Source organism: Fusarium venenatum (genome assembly GCF_020744135.1).
Source record: "Fusarium venenatum strain MPI-CAGE-CH-0201 chromosome Unknown EDB82scaffold_3, whole genome shotgun sequence".
In the NCBI taxonomy this organism is placed as follows: Eukaryota; Fungi; Ascomycota; class Sordariomycetes; order Hypocreales; family Nectriaceae; genus Fusarium; species Fusarium venenatum.
Window position 1 is genome coordinate 1880596 of NW_027072131.1, and position 20072 is coordinate 1900667.

The 20072-nt window shown below is 48.4% G+C and overlaps 7 protein-coding genes across 7 annotated transcripts; 4 read left to right on the top strand and 3 right to left on the bottom strand.

Moving 5' to 3' along the window:
- Window positions 1-128: 128 nt before the first annotated feature.
- Window positions 129-2318, top strand: EDB82DRAFT_218809 (major facilitator superfamily domain-containing protein). Its single transcript, XM_025726836.2, has 3 exons — window positions 129-1588; window positions 1644-1782; window positions 1838-2318. The coding sequence occupies exons 1-3, from the start codon at window positions 595-597 to the stop codon at window positions 2214-2216; spliced, it is 1512 nt and encodes a 503-aa protein (XP_025581363.1). The 5' UTR covers window positions 129-594; the 3' UTR covers window positions 2217-2318.
- A 1724-nt stretch (window positions 2319-4042) lies between these two features.
- Window positions 4043-5748, bottom strand: EDB82DRAFT_504359 (uncharacterized protein). Its single transcript, XM_025726837.2, has one exon. The coding sequence runs from the start codon at window positions 5361-5363 to the stop codon at window positions 4290-4292; it is 1074 nt and encodes a 357-aa protein (XP_025581364.1). The 5' UTR covers window positions 5364-5748; the 3' UTR covers window positions 4043-4289.
- Window positions 5749-11657: 5909 nt separating this feature from the next.
- Window positions 11658-14477, bottom strand: EDB82DRAFT_218899 (uncharacterized protein). Its single transcript, XM_065607240.1, has 4 exons — window positions 13963-14477; window positions 12828-13902; window positions 12607-12777; window positions 11658-12556 (listed from the first exon to the last, which is right to left on the bottom strand). Exons 1-4 carry the CDS (start codon window positions 14325-14327, stop codon window positions 11927-11929), a joined length of 2241 nt encoding a protein of 746 aa, XP_065463840.1. The 5' UTR covers window positions 14328-14477; the 3' UTR covers window positions 11658-11926.
- Window positions 14478-15000: 523 nt separating this feature from the next.
- EDB82DRAFT_219012 (ketopantoate reductase PanE/ApbA-domain-containing protein) lies at window positions 15001-16475 on the top strand. The gene is made up of 3 exons (XM_025726841.2): window positions 15001-15337; window positions 15408-16054; window positions 16137-16475. The coding sequence occupies exons 1-3, from the start codon at window positions 15136-15138 to the stop codon at window positions 16278-16280; spliced, it is 993 nt and encodes a 330-aa protein (XP_025581368.1). The 5' UTR covers window positions 15001-15135; the 3' UTR covers window positions 16281-16475.
- A 340-nt stretch (window positions 16476-16815) lies between these two features.
- Window positions 16816-17800, bottom strand: EDB82DRAFT_218894 (ADP-ribosylation factor 1). The gene is made up of 5 exons (XM_025726842.2): window positions 17607-17800; window positions 17508-17546; window positions 17369-17452; window positions 16980-17303; window positions 16816-16924 (listed from the first exon to the last, which is right to left on the bottom strand). The coding sequence occupies exons 1-5, from the start codon at window positions 17679-17681 to the stop codon at window positions 16904-16906; spliced, it is 543 nt and encodes a 180-aa protein (XP_025581369.1). The 5' UTR covers window positions 17682-17800; the 3' UTR covers window positions 16816-16903.
- Window positions 17550-18041, top strand: EDB82DRAFT_218911 (uncharacterized protein). The gene has a single exon (XM_065607241.1). The coding sequence runs from the start codon at window positions 17683-17685 to the stop codon at window positions 17947-17949; it is 267 nt and encodes an 88-aa protein (XP_065463841.1). The 5' UTR covers window positions 17550-17682; the 3' UTR covers window positions 17950-18041.
- A 760-nt stretch (window positions 18042-18801) lies between these two features.
- On the top strand, window positions 18802-19262 carry EDB82DRAFT_526442 (60S ribosomal eL39 domain-containing protein; the record flags this gene model as incomplete). Its single annotated transcript, XM_025726843.2, has 3 exons — window positions 18802-18807; window positions 19021-19121; window positions 19214-19262. The coding sequence occupies 3 exons, from the start codon at window positions 18802-18804 to the stop codon at window positions 19260-19262; spliced, it is 156 nt and encodes a 51-aa protein (XP_025581370.2).
- Between the last annotated feature and the right edge of the window lie 810 nt (window positions 19263-20072).

Below are 20072 nucleotides of genomic sequence, written 5' to 3' on the forward strand. Positions count from 1 at the left end.
TGGGCCTGATATTAACTAGACTACAATGACTTATTTCCGCCATGTTATATGCATGATTCATTGTCTATTTTCCTTGCATGTGAAAGTCCATCCAAACCCCACGCTGACTCCAGAATAAAAGGGCATTTGGCATGATCCATGATCATTCTAGACTTTTCTTTTTGCAGACTACCCAGCAAAAACGCGCCCTAAGGCTCGGAGCGAGAAAAAAAATCATAAACTACTGCTTTCTAGACAAGGGTTTTTGACCGTCTCGGAAGTCTTCAGCCAATCGTCTCTCACCCTTGTCTCGTCTCGAGAATTACTGCTTTGAAAACATCAACGCCATCGGCGAGATCAGACCAATCACGATACACAGAGCCTCATCGACTTATACATCAAAAACCGAAAGGTCGCGCCCTTCACTGACTACGGTGAGAGAAGATTGGAATTGTAATCCAAGAAAAATATTATCAATATCCACTGTGGAAACGTGGTCGTGGAGATGGGAGATGTTGTTTTACTATTTAGATAGAATGAGTCCATTCTTTACTTCGGCTCAATTCATCTCAGCCATATACATACATAATAAGACTTTGTGATTTATTCAAAATCATGGGTTTGAACGAGACTCAACTCTTTGGCCAAGATGCCACAAGAGACAACACAACAACTGTCGACATCGAAAACAGACATGACTCTTCAGATGAATCCGCCTGGTCTGATACAGAGTCTTGGGATCCCCTCAAGCTCTCCCCTATGAGAAAACTTCACATTATCATTGCTGGTTTCACCTGCACCTTCAACGGAAACTTTGGCTCCTCCATGCCCTCGGGAGCTCTCGATGTCATTGCCGAGAAGTTCAATGTCACAGATCCCGTTTACCTTATTCTCCTCAACTCTCTATACATGGTCGGCTACGTTCTCGGTCCTCTCCTCTTCGGCCCTCTGAGCGAGTACATTGGCCGTCGACCTGTTTTGATCGGTACATACTTGGGCTATATCCTATTCATGTTCCTTTCTTCTACATCGCCCAATTATGCAGCGCTCTTGGTCTTTAGGTTGCTCTGTGGTATTTCCGCTGCGGCTCCTACAACGGTTATTGGAGGACTCTATGCAGATATCCTTGACGATCCTTCAGTTCGAGGCAATGCCATGGCTCTTTACATGACCGTTACCACGATTGGTCCCCTGATCGGTCCTATCGTTTCTGGTTTCTCATCTACAGTGTCCTGGCGCTGGCCCTTCTGGATCGCCGGCATGATGGCAGTCGCAGGTCTCCCTCTAGTCCTCACTATCCCCGAGACATATTCTCCTGTTCTTCACAACAAGATGGTCAAGGCGCATATCAAGAGGAGAGAGAAGCAGAACAAGAAGAACAAAGTCGAGTCTACCGAGGAGGAACCCTTGGAGCTGAAGCCTTTCAATGTTCGAAAGATCTTCTTCCGACCTATGAAGCTGCTCTTCACCGAGCCTATCCTTGCATCTACTTCGGTTTATCTCACTTTAGCCTATTCTGTCTTTTATCTCATGTTCCAGGCTTATCCTCGTGTATTTCAAGGATTTTACAATCTTTCTCCTGGAATGGCAGGACTCGCTTATATCCCCTGTAAGTTCTATCTCGTGGGCATCACTAGCACTCGCATACTAACATAAAGTCGCAGTCTGTGTTGGTGTTATACTTTCTCTTGGAGTTTTTGCTATCTACACGCGATACCATGACAAGCAAACAGCCGCTGGTGCAGAGTGGACAAAGAACCATATCTATCGACGACTTCCTCTCGCTTGCATCGCTTCCCCTTGGTATGTTGCCCCTTTCTGAACAATCATTCAACTTTATACTAACGAATACCTACAGCATGGTTGTCTCCCTTTTCTGGCTCGGCTGGACCGTCTGGCCTTCTGTATCCCCTATTGTTCCCACTCTCGGCGGCATCTTCTTCGGTCTCGGCTTCCAGCTTCTGTTCATGGGAATGACAAACTATCTCACTGACGTCTTCCGAAGTCACTCTGCCTCTGCTCTTGGCGCTGCTGCCATGCTGCGATCCATCGGCGCTACCACTCTGCCGCTTGCTGCTGACAGTATGTACACCAACTTGGGCATTCACTGGGCGCCTTCAGTCCTTGCCTTTATTGCTCTGGTCATGGGTGTTATTCCCTTTATCTTTATCAGATATGGTGATCGTCTGGCACGCAGCAGCAAGACTGCCAGGGAGGCGTTTGCCATCCAAGAATGAGCAACCTGATAGAGCTTGAGAGACGGCTATACGACATCATTTTAAATTATGAACTAAGAGTGGAAAATATCTACCATTGCATATACGGCGTTTATCTAGATGTGGGGCTTGGATTTGTGGATTAGAACGGTATCTAAAGAATAATACTTAATCTTATCAATGTCTTGATTAAAACTTTTTTGAGTGTCCCCATTCACTGCACTGATGTTTATTCAGAACGTCCAAGGTTGTGTGCCTGTCTCTTCTTTGAGATCAAAACCTCATGTCTTGAGACCACCAACAAAACATATATCCAGCTTTACAATCAAGATACTACATAAATTCACTTCTCGTATTGCATCATGTTGGAGCCAAGGTTTTATTGAACATGTTTTTTATTTGTTTAGTTAATTAACTAATACTGCAACGACAAAACAACGAGCAGGGACGCGTTGTAGCAAAGCAGACTTGTCCTTGTGCAAGGAAATCGCCACCAGGGCGATCTATTTCCTTGCACGCCATTTGTACCAGCATCTTCAACCGCTGGACTCATCAAAGGTCCAGAGAAGGATGGTATACACTGCTCGGCAGTCACCGTTCCCTCCTCTTTGGCGGTTACCCATAGGCGCCATAACAAGTCTGGCAGACCAAGCTACTCTGTGACCCGTATGATACCAAGGGGTTGTAGGGAGATGATCCTACATTCTGCCCTAGGCCATCCTCATCTTGACTCTCAGTATTTCAATCACTCCGAAAGTGAGCAGCTGTAAGATCCATCCTCGAAGCGGCGTCCTCCACTCACCCAGAGGCCCGTCTAGCAGGCTCAATTGGTAAGTGGTTGTCACCTCAACTCGGCAATCTCCAACCATTCACTTTCGGGGCGCTAAATACTTGAGAGTAGAGATGTTTTTGATGGTTGGCCAGGGCAGCGGCCAGACAGAGACTGCGCAATCAAATCTGCACAGCAGATGTGGTGCACAGCTCATTGGAAGAATCCCATGACTTCACTCCGTCTTTCCATTCCCGCGCGTCCGGTTGAGTTTGGAACGCCGACGCTGGGTGGTGATCCCGTTTGACAACCAGTGTCAAGCCTTCACGGGTATATTCCAGATATTTCCGAAGTGGCTACGCGATGTAGTCGAGACGGCCTTGCGGTCAGAATTGGCGTCCTGGAGCCGGTCCAGTTACCATCTGTTGTGCTAGTCATCGTGCCGAATGGAGTGTGAAGCTCAGCGCTCGATAAGCTTTCGAAAAGAAGTCATGTTCGACGTCAAGCCGATTATTCGTGATTCCGTTCGTAAGTCGCATCATGTCTGAAAGTAGTCGTCATTCGTCGTCGAGTCGTAGGAAAGGTCGTCATTAATATAGAATCGTCGTGAATCAGGAAAAGCCAAGGAAAGAAGCAAAAGTATGTGTCGATTCGAGTTGTTGAACTCTGGTGTTGTCCTTGTTGGGGGGGTATCTTCCAAGAAGCCTCTCTAAACCGAACATATGAAAGAAGAAGGAAAAAAGAAAGTTCCAAGGATATCAGCGAAGATTCCATAGAGAAGTTTCTGTCTCGGACTAGAGCCGAGCGTCGTGCATTGCTGCGTGTACGTCTTTTTCTTGAGAACCAAATATGACGGAAGGAAAAAGGCCAAAATAAAACAAGCCGCCTGTATCGAGTCCCTGCCAGTTGTAAATGCATCCAAATACCCGCCCCGGATCCAGCCATGTGGTGTTGTGGTAGATGAAAGAAAAGTCCAGAGACGATAGGAGTTGTGTGAACGACCGTTGAAGAGTTGTTTCCCGGAGAGGAATAATAGACCAAATTCTCCGAAACCCAAAAGAACGCTTGCTATGAAGACAAAAGAAAGATATATAAACAAAAAAAAAACAAAAAAAAAATGCGAGAGGGGATATTCTTAAGACTTGTTCGAAACACCGTTCCTTATGCAATAAACGCCGATATGCCGTGTCCATGATGGATGATAGTTCTATGCCGCTGCGAAATTTGAAAGCTTCAACTTTTCTCCGGGAAACGAGGAAGAGATTGGTGCAGTATTAGTAGCTTGAGGTCGTCACCACTGGATAGCTGTCCTGGGGCCCTGGTTGTCACATAATGGTCGCATACTCTTGGTATCGATCCCAGCCGAAGCCACTCATACCGCCCATGCCGCCCATGCCGCCCATTCCTCCCATTCCTCCCATGCCCATGCCCATGCCCATGCCGCATTGAGCGGGAGCAAGCATGCTAGGAAGAGGAAGAGCGGGAATGGGGGCTGTCACTGGAGGCGAGCTCCAGTAGAAACCAGCAGTGGAGTGAGGCTGGGTGAAGGCGGGAGTAGGCGACAAGTCGCTCATGGTCATCGGTGCCCAGATGGGACTTGTGTTTGAGTCGACCGATGATGTGACACTAGGGCTTGAAGGAAGCACTTGCCATGAGTCGACGGCAGCCAGGTTACCATGGTAGCCAGGTTGTGACCATATGTTGTGAGCGGGAGAGCTGGGCAGCAGTGTGGGTTGTCGGACAACTTCAATAACGCGAGGAGGAGGAGGGGGTAGTAGGGGCTTCATGAGAGCGCTGATGTTGTTCTTGACCTCCTCACTCTTGCCGCAGAGCAGTTCGCCGGCACCCTCCTCCTCAAGACCCTCAAGGGCTGAGACGTGGGTGCGGAAAACAAACTTGTTGATGTCCTGGACAAAATCCTCGTGAAGCTTCTTGCACTGTTGCTCCTTGTCGGTCCAGTCGTATGTGTTGGCCTTAGCATCGACACAGTGGATCTCCTTGTGGTACTCAACAAGAGCATCAATGGTATCTTTTGTGAGCTTGTAGGCTACCTCGTTTCGCAAAACCATGTCGACGTGAACAATGTAAGCCTCGACGTGAACGAGCTCATAGTTCATGATAGCCTCAACCAGGGGGTTGGCAGAATCACGCTTGAAATCGGACTCGGGTGTCTTGGGCAGCATGAGCGATGTCAATGTCCAGATGGCATTTGGCGATGATAGAGTCTCAGTAAGGCATCGCTGATGTTGAGGGACAGAGTTGAGAGGACGCTTGACACGGTTGATGCGCTTGAGTGTTTGTGTAAGCCAAGGCTCGATCTTTGAACCCAAGACGACGTTGACGGATGAAGCCCGAGGAGCGAAGGCGGCGGCCGACGCCGGAAGGAGTTGGACGGGCATGTTAGTGAAGCGGAGGCGGGGCGAAGAAACTCTAAGCGGAGCGGAACGGAGCGGGGGGATATCGCTGAACGGTACGGGAACGGAGACGTTTTAATAAACGTCAAACGTTTGTCGCTGCGTCTATCGCAAAGAATACGGCGCGGGGGGTATCGAACAAGAATATATATATAAAAAAAAGAGATACGTCGGAAGACAGAGCAGAGCAGGGATTCGGGAGTTGTAGATGGGATAGGATAGTACTTGTGCGGGCGGAACGGCGTAGTAATAAGTTGTTTGGCGGCAAGGTACTATAGATATTGTCTTGTCGTATCTTTCTGGGTGAAATCACCTGCTAAGCTGCCGCAACCGAGTAAAAGAAAAGAGAACGTAGGACGAATTGCTCGTAAAGAAGAAGAAGAAGAAGAAGGGAAAAGGGAAAACGGAGGGTGGCAGGTGGTGTGGGGAGATGATATACGGGTTGAGTAAGGCAAGTAAGTGCTCTAACTATAGCGGTGGTAATGGTTGTGTGGGTAAAACTTGAACGGAAGGCGCTGGCCAGGTCTGGGATGGGTATTCCTTTTAGTTTAGTTTGGTACAACTTTGAGCGGGGGGGCTAGTGAGCTAAAAAGCAGCCCTGTATTTTGTAGTCTTTAGTGGTGGCTACAGGTGACGGCCCACTGGAAGAGGGAGCCAAGCCACCTCATCTTTTGCGCTGGCCATCGTCAGTCATCCATAGTTGCATTTTGGAGATGCCTGCAGATGCAATGCACGGCACTGACCACTTCCGGGGTGTCTCGGAGGAGAGGGTGTAAGTATTGTCTAGCGCAGTGTCGTAGGAAAGGTATTCCTCGGAGGAGGCGTGCGGCTGTGTTTTGACCTGCATTGCATATGCTGGCTGACCCAGGTCGGGCAGCCTAAGAGGCAATAATTCATGGCACGGCCTATCTGTACCTTGCGTATTGTCTTGTATTCCATGACAACAACAGGAACAGCGACTGCAGCTGAGGAGATGCATGCCGACGGCACACAAAAATGTTTTCTAGGGTATAATCTACTATAGCATTGGCATTGATTGAGTCACAACCTCAACAGATCCCAGTCTAGGGCAAAAACTTGAACGAGGAAAAAAAGTGTCGTGTGGGTGTGGCGTTGGGTCAAGTACCGGTACTTGACATCGTAGCGACCACATGTACCCACTTCTATTCAGTGTCAGTGTCAGTGTCAGTGTCAGTGCCAGTGGAGGCATCTCTGACTTAGTGATTCTCTTATTCGGACTCATCCAAGACACGACCTCTCTTTAGAGTTGCATTAACATTTCTCTCACAACTTTGTGTTTCCACTAACTAGGATCTCTAATGAATGAATTAATGTCGCATGTTCCTAAATCATCTCACCATTTAACGTCTTACCACACTCCGACGCTTAGACTATGCCATACCCTGTCCTAGCCGCTCTCCTGGCTTTGGCAGGAAACAAGAAACGAAACAACCGCCGGCGCTTCTCCCAATCCCCTGTCTCATCCTGGTCTGTTATCTATTACAGAGTGGTAATTGTATGTGCCGTACTTGAGATTAGTGTGCGCCTTGCTAGCCGATCAAGCGTATGTAGAGTAGTATACGACAGCCCCTAGTTGCTATAGACTGTCGTCGTAACCACACTTGAACATTTACAAGCAAAATCTGAAAAGTGACAAGTTACGTTCCTGCAGCTTCACTAACATGCCACTTTTGTTCGTTCTCACATAGTAACCTAGTTAGAAAATAGGCTAGTTCCTATACAACTCTTACAGAGGTTGACCCGCTTCCTGACGATACTCCCTCTCTACAGTTGCAGTATTATGCGACCTCCTCTTGGGCCGATCAATGGCTCATTACGACTCTTCCTACATTGCCGAAGTTTACTCCTGTAAGCCTGTGCTCCTATGGCATATTCTTCCTAACACATTGACCCTTGCGTGCCGAGTGTTTCCGTAGCTCATAATCACAAGCAAGCGAGGGTGACCTTTGAACTTTTGAAGGAGGGGGTATTTTGAAGCGCCGCTTATGCAAGCTTCAAAATCTAGCAAAGCCTTCAGGGCGGATCTGGCCGGCGTCTCTGTTTCCACAAGAGACATCTGCCGTCCTGCTCATTCGTGCCCTCACGCTGGATGGGCCGAGCAGAGACAATGATGTGCTCCGTTATTCCGTGTTCCACAATCTTCGAGGCACGCACGACTCGGTCCATCACACCCTAATCCGGACTTTGTGAATCGCCCTCGATTGTCCTCGGACGAGCTGACACCTCAGGATCTTCAGCTGAAGACATGGTAATACTGTGATATCAACGACGTGACCATCCTGTCAATGAGGATGCAACAGACGCTTTGTCCAGCCAAGAGCACTGTTATGAGATGACATGCATAACATACGCATAGCATAGCACCTGCCTGCCTACCTGCACTACCAGATGCACGAATGCTCGGCTTTTCGACGTAGTTGCATGAGTTCTTTAGCTGGTTTAGTGACCAATATCAAGCCCACTTGGTTAATGTGAGTCGTCATCCCCCCGCCGTGAATATTATCACTTTTGTCAACCGATGATACCAACTGCACCGTCGCAGACATGACAGTAAACTTGTGGTTCTAGGACCGGCCGACAAGCCTTGATCCCCGTCCTCCGCCCTACTCCCAAGATTGAAGCACATCTAAGGGGCGTCTTCACCCTCAACGGCTCGGTCCCCATCAGGTTGCGGTCGCTCCCGTCGCTCCCGTCTCGTCTTTAAGGAGAAATCAGGTTTCTCACGATGTGGTTGGTCATAAGAGATGACAAGATCCCTTCAAGTTTCCTAAGCTGAGGAGACATGATCCATGCATTATCAAACCCTAGGTCCTAATTACCAGAAAAGGAGAGGACACTTATCCAGATGAGAGGAAGGGGAAGAGCATGGAGGTTAGATCAGGGCCGATGAGGGGGGAGGATGGGAACCCAAAAGACTGGAGAGAAACGAGAGCCCATCGATGGCTAGTACGAACAAGAGCCATCCATGCTAGTGTCAGACGTGAGGTGAGGCTCTCATGGAAGTGCACTTACAGCGCCTGATTGGTTGGTAGAATGAAGCTATGAACCAATCACAACAAAAGACATTTCTCGGCTCTGGTCCCAGCATCCAATCATGGTTCATAGATGGCTCAAGACAAAGAGAGCTGGGGAGACCAGGCAAAGGGTCATGGAGTCGTCGGAAAACCCAATCCTAAAGAGGAATTTGAGTTACTTTGTCAAGTTCAGAAACTCTCCAGGAGGCCCTTGGCCCTTGGTGATGGTTGGTGTTGGAGTCAAAGCTCCATCTTTCCATCCTCGTCCTGGCTCGATCCGTCCGCTACGGGTTGTTGGAGACTCGATGCATTCCAGGGAGCGGGCACTGGGACCGAATATCGACAAGATCCCTGTGAGTTTTCTTGGAGAAATATTCAAGGGGTCGTCTCCGCATAGGAGGTCGGGCAAGTGGTCGCTTTCCCTCCTGTTGTTGGACCTCGTGATACTGTTCTAGAAGCATAAGAGTATCAGACAATTTACCCTTGCATGACCGCGCGGCCAATGGCCATTACCTGAGGCCATGTCTGTCGAAATGAATGATATGTGCGCCGCGTTCACAGACGCGACTGCCAGGCACTGCAATTGATGCTACAACACCACCTAGTGTCAAGTTAGATGGACGGAAAATGGCTGGCTGGGGGGTCCGCTGATCGTTCGGCCGCTTGCCGGATCCCAAGACTCGAGAGGAAAAAAGATTCAACACAGGCACGTGCATCCCCAATATTGTCTTGCAAGGATCTACTAAGGTAGGTAGGTACCGATACCAACGACGGTACAAGACTGTTGTACTGATGAAAAATGAGGAAATGCAGGGTTCATCAGGTACGAATTGGGAGTGCTACTGACCCGGTACTGTGGCGCAGTCTACGTACCCTGTACTATTTTTGGGGTCCAGGAATGCTTGATAGTTACGTTGCCCAGATTTACCCTTTGGATGTTTGGACCATCAGGATGCTAGTTAGTAGCTTTAGGACTGCTGATCTACAATTCTATAAACTACACAAATCTGCCTTTCTCTATGCCCATTCTAATAGCGCATGAATATGCATGCAGGCAGGCACATTGTAAAGTACGACCGAAACGGAGGATCCGCATCCGTCCTCTAGCCGTGGTCGCTCACTCGTAACCTGCAGAAGAGTTTTCTATGCCTTCGTCATAAGTCGGTCACATGAGAATGTCATTCTGTTTCATGGGGCTGCGCAATGTGTGTGCTTGCCAGAAACCCCATGTTTCACAACGTCTCTCTCTGTAGCCGCCCTCGGAGTCTGTAATGCCGCAGTGACGTCGCTCGCTAAATCACGGGACCCTGGAACACGGTTCACTTGTAGGTTTTACACAGATCGAGTTTTTCTTACCGGTGAGATTAATGCACGGTCAGATCAGATGTGGCGCTTGCAGCTGGAATTTGGTCGCTTATTTGGCTGCCTAGTAAGCTGAGCAAGTGTCTGTACGTATAATTTGTATTTTGTGATCATCAATGTGGCTTTGTAGTTGTGTCCTGCAGCATCCGAATATAGGGTAGATGAATCGCTAAGGGAAGCAACCAGGATACCATTTTCGATATCATAATGATGCTTTTAGTCTAGCGTGTTCGGCTCATTGTTGAAACTTCAGTCAAAGTAATTGCTGATGCCAAAAATATCACAAAATCGAGAGATCTCAATGACAGAATAGGACGGGATTGACATCGAAAGACCGGAGCGGCGCGGACCCGAGGACGGCAAAAAGGTCCCACAAAAGCCGACCGGTGACAAGACGGACAAGTCCGATAGTGTGGCTGATCATACCAGGGATGTGATACCTAATGAGGAAGTGGCCCCGGAAGCTGGGGCTTTGAACAAGTCAGTCAAGCACTTGTCAACGTTGACTAACAAAGTCGGTAAGAAAATTCATAGGCAACAGATACAGTATTTTCGCATACCGCCCAGGCTCTTGGCTACGTATTCGCGAGAAAGTACAAGGCATTTTTCCAATTGTCGAAATTTGTGCGTTCATGCTACATACACTCCCAGCTTATGACATTTACCTCTAATGGATAGAGTTTAGGTTGGCTTTGTTTTAGTGTGATCTCGAAATAGATTGCAAGTTATTGTTGGTTCAGCACCTACAAAGGAGTTTTTGAGATGATCTTCAACTAGTGTGACTTTATGGTGGTAGCGCATGTAGTTTATTGTTTCTGATTGTATCTGACATTTCTAGAATAATCACAATTAAGAATCAAAGTAGTCATCTTGATCACTGAATACATACCTGCTAAGATATCTCATCACTTGAAAGTTGGTATGTACCCTGCCAGTGGTTGAGGTAGCATCCCCAACTGTTTGGCGCTCTGGCCAAGTATTTCTCCCATGACGTCGAATCTTTATTCCATCGTCACTTTGATCCATATCGCAACCCTTACCTTACAACAGTGACATGGCTTTCCGGTTATTTCCCTTGCGCTTTGTTCCCTTGAACAGCTGAAATACTACCAAACAACTCACCCACTAATGCCGCTGATCCTAGCTCGGCATTGAAATACTTACAACTATGTTGGAGTAGAGGCATGTCAAAGTCGGACGTGGCTTGCAGATCTCCGGGTGGCTGTGCTCGCTTGTGGCGTGTCCCCCACAAACACGCATTGGGAGGCCTACACTATGACTAGATCGGTGCTACCATCAACCGAGGCAGGTTAGATACTGCTACCTTGGTACTAGGGAGAAAGACCGTTGAGAGAGCCTTACTGATGACTCTCAAGCCTCATGTAAAACGTGGCACCAACAACCGCTCCCTCGGATATGGGGCCATAGCTTTGAAACGTTGACTGTTGCTTTTGCAAGGTTTGAAATATAGAGGATGCCTAAGCTAGTACCGATACTGTACTGTAACGTACCCATTTTGCCATAGTTTAGTTGAGCTATGACCAGTACCATGTAAATAGCATTTTGCCTTTGCCATCTCTCAACATCCATGCTGACTTGGCCTTGTACGTACATACACTCAAAAAACTTACTCACACTGACAGCTCAGTAACAATCCATGTCCGCTCTGCTGGCCACATGACATGGCTGTGGCTCAAGTTTCAATGCACCGCACCCCTGATCCGAGTCACTTTTTGTGCCTTCAATGTGGGAAACAACTTCGGACCTGTTTCATCCCAGAGCCCTAGTTAGACGACACTACTGTACAGTGGAAACAAGACCAACGAATCCAAGAATTGCCGAGGATGGCAATGCCTGCCAAACAGCAACTTTGCTTTACGAGCTAATGTCACTTTGTTGCCCAGATATGCCGTAGCAAGGGGCTCGTTGTTGACTCATGTGGATTAGACTGGACCATGGGCCACAGCTCTATCGAGCCAACCCCCTTGCATACATCTCCTGAGAGATAGCACCTAGTCGTTGATAGGATGACAATATCATTACACACAGATTACAGCTATACCAGTTCGCTTCCAGCTGCAGTACGGTACAATGCAGTATGTACATACATACATGCTCCTTAGTTCAATATCACTCACTTCACTCACTCTCTCACGCCCTGAGGTCTGCGTCCACGCCGCGCGATATCCAATCCGCAATGGCCATGATGGTGATCATGGGATTCACGCCACTTGCGCTGGGAAACACGCTCCCGTCTGCAACGTACAGATTCTCTGTGTCCCAGACCCGACCCTTCTCGTCCACCACGCCCTCGTCCATGCTTGCGCTCATACGGCACGTGCCCATCTGATGGGCCGAGCCCCATGTTGTCGTTGGCGGTTTGTTGCCCACTTCACGTATGCGGGCGAGCCAGGCGGCAAAGGCTGGGTCGCTGGTCTCTGGGTCGGCCACTGGTCCCTGAGAGTCCAGAGAAAGCTCCGACGAGCTCTCTCCGCTACGGAGAAAGGGTTCCAGACCGGGGAGGAGAGGGCGTATCTCAGTTGCTCCCGTGACATAGCAGATCTTAGCCAGACCTTCCACGCCCTGCATGGTATGGGCTCGATCATAGTCTGAGGTAGTATAGTCAATGCGAGGTTGGCCAGTCGATGGGTCTGGAAAGACCCTGCCTCCATCGCGGTCTCTTGTTAGTGAGATCCATGCATCCATGTGACGGTATTTCGTCATATGAAGTTTTGCATTCAAGCCCCCTAGCCATGAGGGTTGAGATAGAATGGTAAACGGCTACAACAAGTCAGAAATGATTCGACAACACTCTCGGACTTGCTACTTACCACCATGCATGTAGTCTCCAGTTTGGCCCCGTAACCACTACCGTCGGTGTTATCGAACTCCGAAGAGTAGCTCGTGATGATACCTCCCTCCCAAGGCCTGGTTTCTTCCTTGTATACTGCTGTGACGAAGTTGCATGGATGTATGTGCAGATTAGCTCCCACATGTTGGTTCTGGATGGATTAGCCAATGGTCACGGTTCGATGCCGACAAGGAAACGTACAGTAATGCCGCTCTTCATGAGAATGAGCGGACTCCATATTGAGCCGGCCGCAAGGATCACCTTCTTGGCTTTGACTACGACCCGTCTCTTGACTCTATCACCAACCGAATCATTCACGCCTCCTTTGCTATCCCTTGAAAGCCAGTCCCCTTCGACACCAATGGCAGCCTGTCCATCAGAATCAAATATGACCTTATCCACTTGAAACCCTTCCATGAATTGCGCACCGGCTTCGGCGGCGTCCGGTAGCCAGCTCGTGGCAGGACCTCTCTTCTCAGCCAGACCACAGCCTAGATGACACTGACCACAAAAGTGCTCTCTGCCACCCGTGTTGACAGGAGCGGGAGATGACGCCCATCCGAGCTTACTTGAACCGTTTAGAAGGACCTTGTTGCGGTGATTATGTCGTATCCGATCAGTGCCCGCCCCCTGAAACTCCCACACGCGGTCTAAGCACTCGTCAAATGCAGGAGATGTGAAGAGAGGAAGCCCGGAATCTGCCCATTCCTTTCGCACAAAGTCCTGGGGCTTGAGACATACACTCCAGTTGACCGTGCCTCCTCCACCCCAAGTGCTGCCAGCAGTCACCGTCGCTCCAGAGTCCTCTGTCGTGAAGAAGCCACCACTATCATACAAATGAGCACAGGCTGCTTCCTGTGACATGGGGAGGTGTTTGGCAGGGTAGTGATAGGCTTTGTCTACAACAAGGACTTTGTGACCAGCCTCTGCTAGGTTTTTGGCAGACACGCCTGCACCGCAACCAGAGCCGACAATGACAACGTCAGTCTCGATGACATGCGGTTCATCATCAGCCTCGATTTGGATGAAACTGTAATCGAACGATTCTTTTGGCTGCCAGTGCTGGGGCGTATCTGAGTAGCCCGATAGCTGGGGCAGGAGTGAGCTAGCCTGTGCATATGACTTGAAGGAGAGCGATGACATTGTTTTGGCCAATGCTGACCAACGCTCGCGAGGGGAGGTGGCCCATGATTTGATAATGGCTTCGCGGACATGGGCAGGCTGGTTGTATATGGGCTGCCAGTAGCCAGTGATGAAGTAGCTGCCCGGACGGGTCCTTTCCAGTATACCTAGCTTAGCTTCCCGGTATATCAGAATGATATTTGATTAAACTCACGACATTAGATTTAATAAACCGGCTAGACGTTTTTGCTGCGCTGGAGGGGAGCAAGCCAGAGTCCTCATGAGATTATCCCTGACGCGCTCGTCATAGGCAGGCCTGTCTTGGAGAAAAGCACGAATATTGTCTCTTGTGGCTGGAGCAGCCAAGGACTTTGTGCTCGTTTCTAGAACATGATCGATTTCATGATCGGGTAGCTGAATCTGGCCCTGCTCGTCTGTCACAGCAGATTCGGAGGTGATGGAAGGCAAAACACCATCGACGAGTGCAAAGAGAACGTCCCATTGAATGGGAGTGAAGAAGTCGAATGGTGGAGCATCCGGTAAAGCCGTGGCAACAGGATGAGGTTGTGGAACGGTCATGATATAATGACGATGAAAATGAGGAAAGTAGTTGGACGAGGGGAGAGTTTGAGACGCTTCTGTCTCACATTCGATTGACACAAGCCCAAAACATACAGGCACAGGACTATATATGCATGTAGATAATTGGGAAAGTTTAGATCCATTTTCTGGAGAACATTTGGCCTGTGCCACTGGACTAACTCGGTAGGCCTAGACTAGGGAAAGAACAGGGGCCTGTTAGCCTACCTGCCTGTCTTTTGCTATTTGTGACAGCTGCAACTACAACTATCGCCATCCATTCCTCCTAAACTTTGGTGATAAAAGTGAGGGGAAGCTCTCCAAAAGCGGAAAGGTTTCCCATAAGTCAACTGATAGTCTGCCATAATAACAGAAATATCCTCGGCAGCGAGACTCAATCTCGTGATAATTGATCCTCGACAGGTTTAGTTTGCGAGGGAAAGCCAGCACTTAGCCAGGTCACAGGGATCACCATCAACCGAGCAGGACAAAGATTCGGCATTCCAGCGCGAAGATGGGTATGTTGCACTGAGACTGAACCTGATACACCATCCATCTATCCATCCATGGTCTTTACAATGAAGCTATTCTTTGTATAATCAATTTATATTTTATGATAGTTGATAGATTAGCAACTAATATTATATATCCATCGCTTACTATCCTTAATCATGTAGTTGGTTACCCAATCATGTCAACTCTTGAATGAGAACCTGCCCCGCCCGGGTATTGAAAGGGCGCCCTCTCTACAAGTGACGATTTACTTGTGATCTTATCTAAACCTGACATTACATATCAAAATCTAGAAATGGAGAAAAGAAAGGACAAGGCAAGAATCCTGCTCGTTGGCTGTGGAGGAATTGGTTGCATGGCTGCCCTGAATCTTGAATTCGGGGGACAAGCTCAAGTGACAGCTGTATTGCGCTCAAGCTATCAGATAGTCAAAGAGCAAGGCTTCACCGTCAATTCTGTCGATCACGGCCAAGTTCGAGGGTTCAAACCAACTGAAAGTAGGTTAAGTTACACCATAACCGCAATCGATTTGACGCCCTACTCTGCTTTGCTGACAATGGTACACAGTCCTATCAGCTGTGCCTGATGTCTCCCAATCCGGTATCTCACCCTTTGACTACATTATTTGTGCCACCAAGAATACCCCAGATGTATCTACGTCTGTAGCCGAACTGATTCGCCCTGCTGTTACGCCCGGTTACTCTACCATCTTACTCCTCCAGAACGGACTCAACATCGAGGTTCCCCTCCTTGAGGCCTTCCCTAATAATGTCATCCTTTCAGGCATAAGCGTCTGCGGCTCATCCGAACCTGAATCCGGAGTCATTGAGCACAACATACACGATGAGCTGCGGATCGGGCCCTTTCGTGACGTGGGCAACGCTGCGGATCGAGCAAAGGACATCGTAGCCCGATACAACGCAGGAGGGCGCTGCACCTGCCACTACGACTCCAACGTCACGCTCTCGCGATGGAAGAAGCTTCTCTACAATGCTGTATACAATCCGGTTGCTGCCCTGACCAGATTAGACACGGGTGATCTACAGCTTTGTCCTGGTCTTGTCGATGAAGTTGTGCGGCCTGGGATGAAAGAGATTCAAGCTGCTGCGGCTGCTTGTGGACAAGAGATTACAGATGAAATGATTGAAGCTACCATTACGACCGAGCCGATTGAAGCCCATGTTCCGCCAAGTATGTTGGTGGATGTCCGAAAGGTACGTAACGCACTCTGCGCCAATGTTAGTGGCCTTGGCTGCCCACACAGCCATCTTTATACCCTTGCTGACATATCTTTAGAGCCAGTACATCGAGTTTGAAAACCTCATTGGAGAGCCCCTTCGTTGCGCAAAGGCCCGGCATGTTGCAACTCCTATTCTGCAGAATCATTATTCGCTGGCAAAGAGTTATCAATGGAAGCTTAAGAGCAAGAGAGCCATTTGAACAACAGTCTAATACGAAACGCTGCTCACTTACTCATCCCAGTGGTTTCAGAGAATCCCGTACTTCTCCGACATGATCTTTGATGTAACTTACACGACTTGAACAAAGTGACTGGCTAGATCATGAATGCTTATACAAATGTAAAAGAAAATCCAGATCAAACGTTGTGAACGTATATTCCAAGTCAAGCTGGGTTTAGGGAGTGTTCCGTGTCACTCTTTCAACCCATCAATTTTCAAAACACAAGATCAGACTATTAGGCGAAAAGCTGTTGCCCACTGGTTGTCTTACCTAAAAAGTTTCTGCCTATACCACAAGTCTTTGTCGTTTTGAAGAGAGACCGTCTCGTGTGTCGCGCGACAAAGTAGTGAGTCAAGGCGTCAGTTTGAGAATCGTAACCAGGGCTCGATCGGACCTGGATCGTAACATTATAAAGTTGTACTATCATATATCCCCCTCGTCTTCCCACATAATACGCCCATGCTGTCTGTTCTTTCCTTCCCTACTCCCCCTTGCACACGCTGTCTACCGGGTTGCGACGGAAAGGTGAGGTGGTACTATCATTTCATGTCGTCTGTTGTACAATGCCAAACCGAGGCAGAAGATGAAATCGTGATTGGGCTTTAGTCCTGGTTGACAGTTTGCTAGAAACGCATTAGCTTCCCTTGCCGATATGCTAGGTTGCCACGGAATACTCACCACAAGCCAATCCATGCCCTCGTTCACACCGCTACCGTCAACCGCCGAACAGGCCATGATGCTCCAGTTGCGATCGCGGAGCTCACCCAGACGCAGCGCTTCCGAGATCTCGCCCGCACCCTTAGCACCAGGCTGGTCTTGCTTGTTGGCAAACACCAGCAGCGCCGCATCCTTAAGCTCTTCCTCGTTCAACATGGCCGACAGCTCTTCTGAAGCCGTGTGTAATCGCTCGATATCGGTAGAGTCCACGACGAAGATGACAGCTGCTGTGTTGGCATAGTAGCACCGCCAGTATGGTCGGATGCTTGTTTGACCACCGAGATCCTACAAAATCGCTCGCGTTAGTGTCTACTGGTATGTTTCGAAGCGAAATGATCGAGGGTTCGTACCCAGACGTTGAAGTTGAGATTCTTGTATGTGACGGATTCGACGTTGAACCCGATCGTGGGTATCGTTGTGACGACCTCGCCGACCTAGGACAGCCGGTCAGTATACACCGTGTGTGCGCAGTAGTCAAGGCAAACGGACCTTGAGTCGGTATAACAAAGTGGTCTTTCCCGCGTTATCCTATGATATCGTTTCGTTAGCGTCTCGGACCAGACAACAGCCGGACAGACGTCATCCTACCAGGCCAAGAATCAATATTCTAATCTCCTTTTTGGAGAATAGTAGGTTTGAGAACCATGACATTGAGTTGCCCATTATGAATAAGTTGTGGTGGTATCTTTCGCTCTGTTGCTCCCGTGGTATTTTGCGTTGTTCGACTCTGTCTTGCGACTCGGTTCGTTGTTTAGATCACTCGTCTCGTTCTTGTACCGGCTTAACAAAGAAGAGGAAGAAGCGGAGGAGAAGCCGTGAAGTGTCGGTCAAGGTCAAGCTTGTTTATGGTTTGTCGTGTGTCTCGTGGCAACACAGATCCAACTTATGTTTACTAAGTCAGTCAGCAGAAAGTACGGGATACGTAATTTAGAGATCCCCTTTTCTGGACCTGTAAGTTAATGCATCCAGGCCGGGTCTTTGATGGACAAGTTGCTCTTTTTGGCGGCATGGGGTTGGTCCAAGCACTAGACAAAATAAACTGGTCCACCTCAGCCTTGAACCCCTGTAACAGTAGACTCTGTATATACATACTTTATATGAACTTAGAGCATCTCAGTAGACTCATTCAAAGTCACAAATGAATCTACCAAATATTGGAAGATATTCATTGATTATGTGCTAGACCCAATTTCAAGTAAAGAATAATCTCAAAATAGGGATGCTTTATTGCCACCATCAAATTCTATTGAGCCACCCAAGCAGATGGCAACCCCTGGAATACAGACACTCCGGCTGGAATGTTACGACATTCTGAAACAAAGGCATTCATCTGAATTACTGGTAACAGCCACCCATTTAACTACATATTCTCTATATCCCACCCACCATGCTTAAAGCGCTAGCTTTAGCCAGCAGAAGCCTTTGTCTCAAGCAGTAAGTGTATTCATAATCTGTCAAAGATCATTTACCGTTCATTCATGTGAACGACTCGAAAGATCTCTTTTCCACTTCAACAAGAACCAACTTAAACCCATATCCTTGTTCCATGAGAGCTAATTTTGTCACGACTTCAAGCTAGTATAGTCACGAGCGAAAAGCAAAGATTAAAGATCCGCTTACCTCAGCAGTTTTTTTTTTGGCCGCCTAAGGCAGAAATATCAGTCATGTGATGCTAACCGCCTCTCTAGGGCTTGGTCGCACTTGCCGAATGAAATTCGTAAACTTCAGAGATTCGATCACCATTTGGCAACGACTGACAGACTCGACCATCAACGCCGTCACCATGCCGGTATGGACAGCCCCTACCTCTACACCCTCGAAGCACGCACGCACGATCTCTCGCACTCTTCATTATCGACGATGTCGCTTCGACTGAATATCTGAATTTTCCCCGCCGTGCCACCGTCGATAATGAGGATGGTGATGATGATGAAAAAAAACTGCGATGCTTCCAGGGCCTTGCTTACACAACACCCGATCGCTAACAATATTTTCTCTACAGAGCCACAAGTCTTTCCGAACCAAGCAAAAGCTTGCCAAGGCCCAGAAGCAGAACCGCCCTGTGCCTCAGTGGGTTCGCCTCCGAACTGGCAACACCATCCGGTGCGTTTAATCCCTTTCTCCGAGCGACGACGATTCACGACTTCGCCCAAAACGAACAAGAAGAGGATCATTTGACTAACATTTCTCAATAGCTACAACGCTAAGCGAAGGCATTGGCGCAAGACCAAGCTCGGTATCTAAGCTACCTCTTCTCAACCGTTGTCCGCCCCCAGCACCCGACTTTCTCTCTCTTGGGCATGGTATCACGATGATGTTAAAGGAAAGGGTGGATTGATTTGTTATGGCGTGAACTATGGGACCGTGTCGTTAGCGCACGCGCATACACACGGTGGGGGATGGGCCGGATGCCTGGTTTATCGATTATCGCGGTTACTGCATGTCACGGACGGTCATAGGGAAAAAGGAATGCAAAAATCTGATGCCCCCAAAAAGAAACGGGCCTGAACTACACGGATGCTGCCCACTTGACCAGTGAACCGCAAGGCAAATGATGCTATGTGCTGTCTTGTTGAGCGGCTGACTGTACACTTGAAGATGCAAATGCCAACGCGAGCTGTGAAAACGAAAGATGCACTTACATGTTGGATGCCAATCTCAGGCACTTGTCTCCAGACTTTCAGCCTTTCCAGTATCGGCTCGTGTTCTGGATTGCGCCTCAACTTGACCATACACTGCACCTCTACCCATACTAATTGCATTATTTGCTTTATTGTGCCAACTACCTACTTCCATGCATTCTCAAAATAGCTAAATCAACCCACGTCACGCCCAAACTCATGGGAATATATTATGCTTTTTAGTCGTTTTCACGTCCAGCCACATATCGAACCACGACGAGCATTCTCAAACATCACAATATTACGGCAAACGTGTATGAAGGTCCTATCTTAAACCTAAGTGATGTTCTATCAGCCCAACAGTAAGGATCTGCCTAGACCTTCCTCTCGACGAACTGCTTCGCTAATAACATCGTAGTGAGCAGTGCTAAAA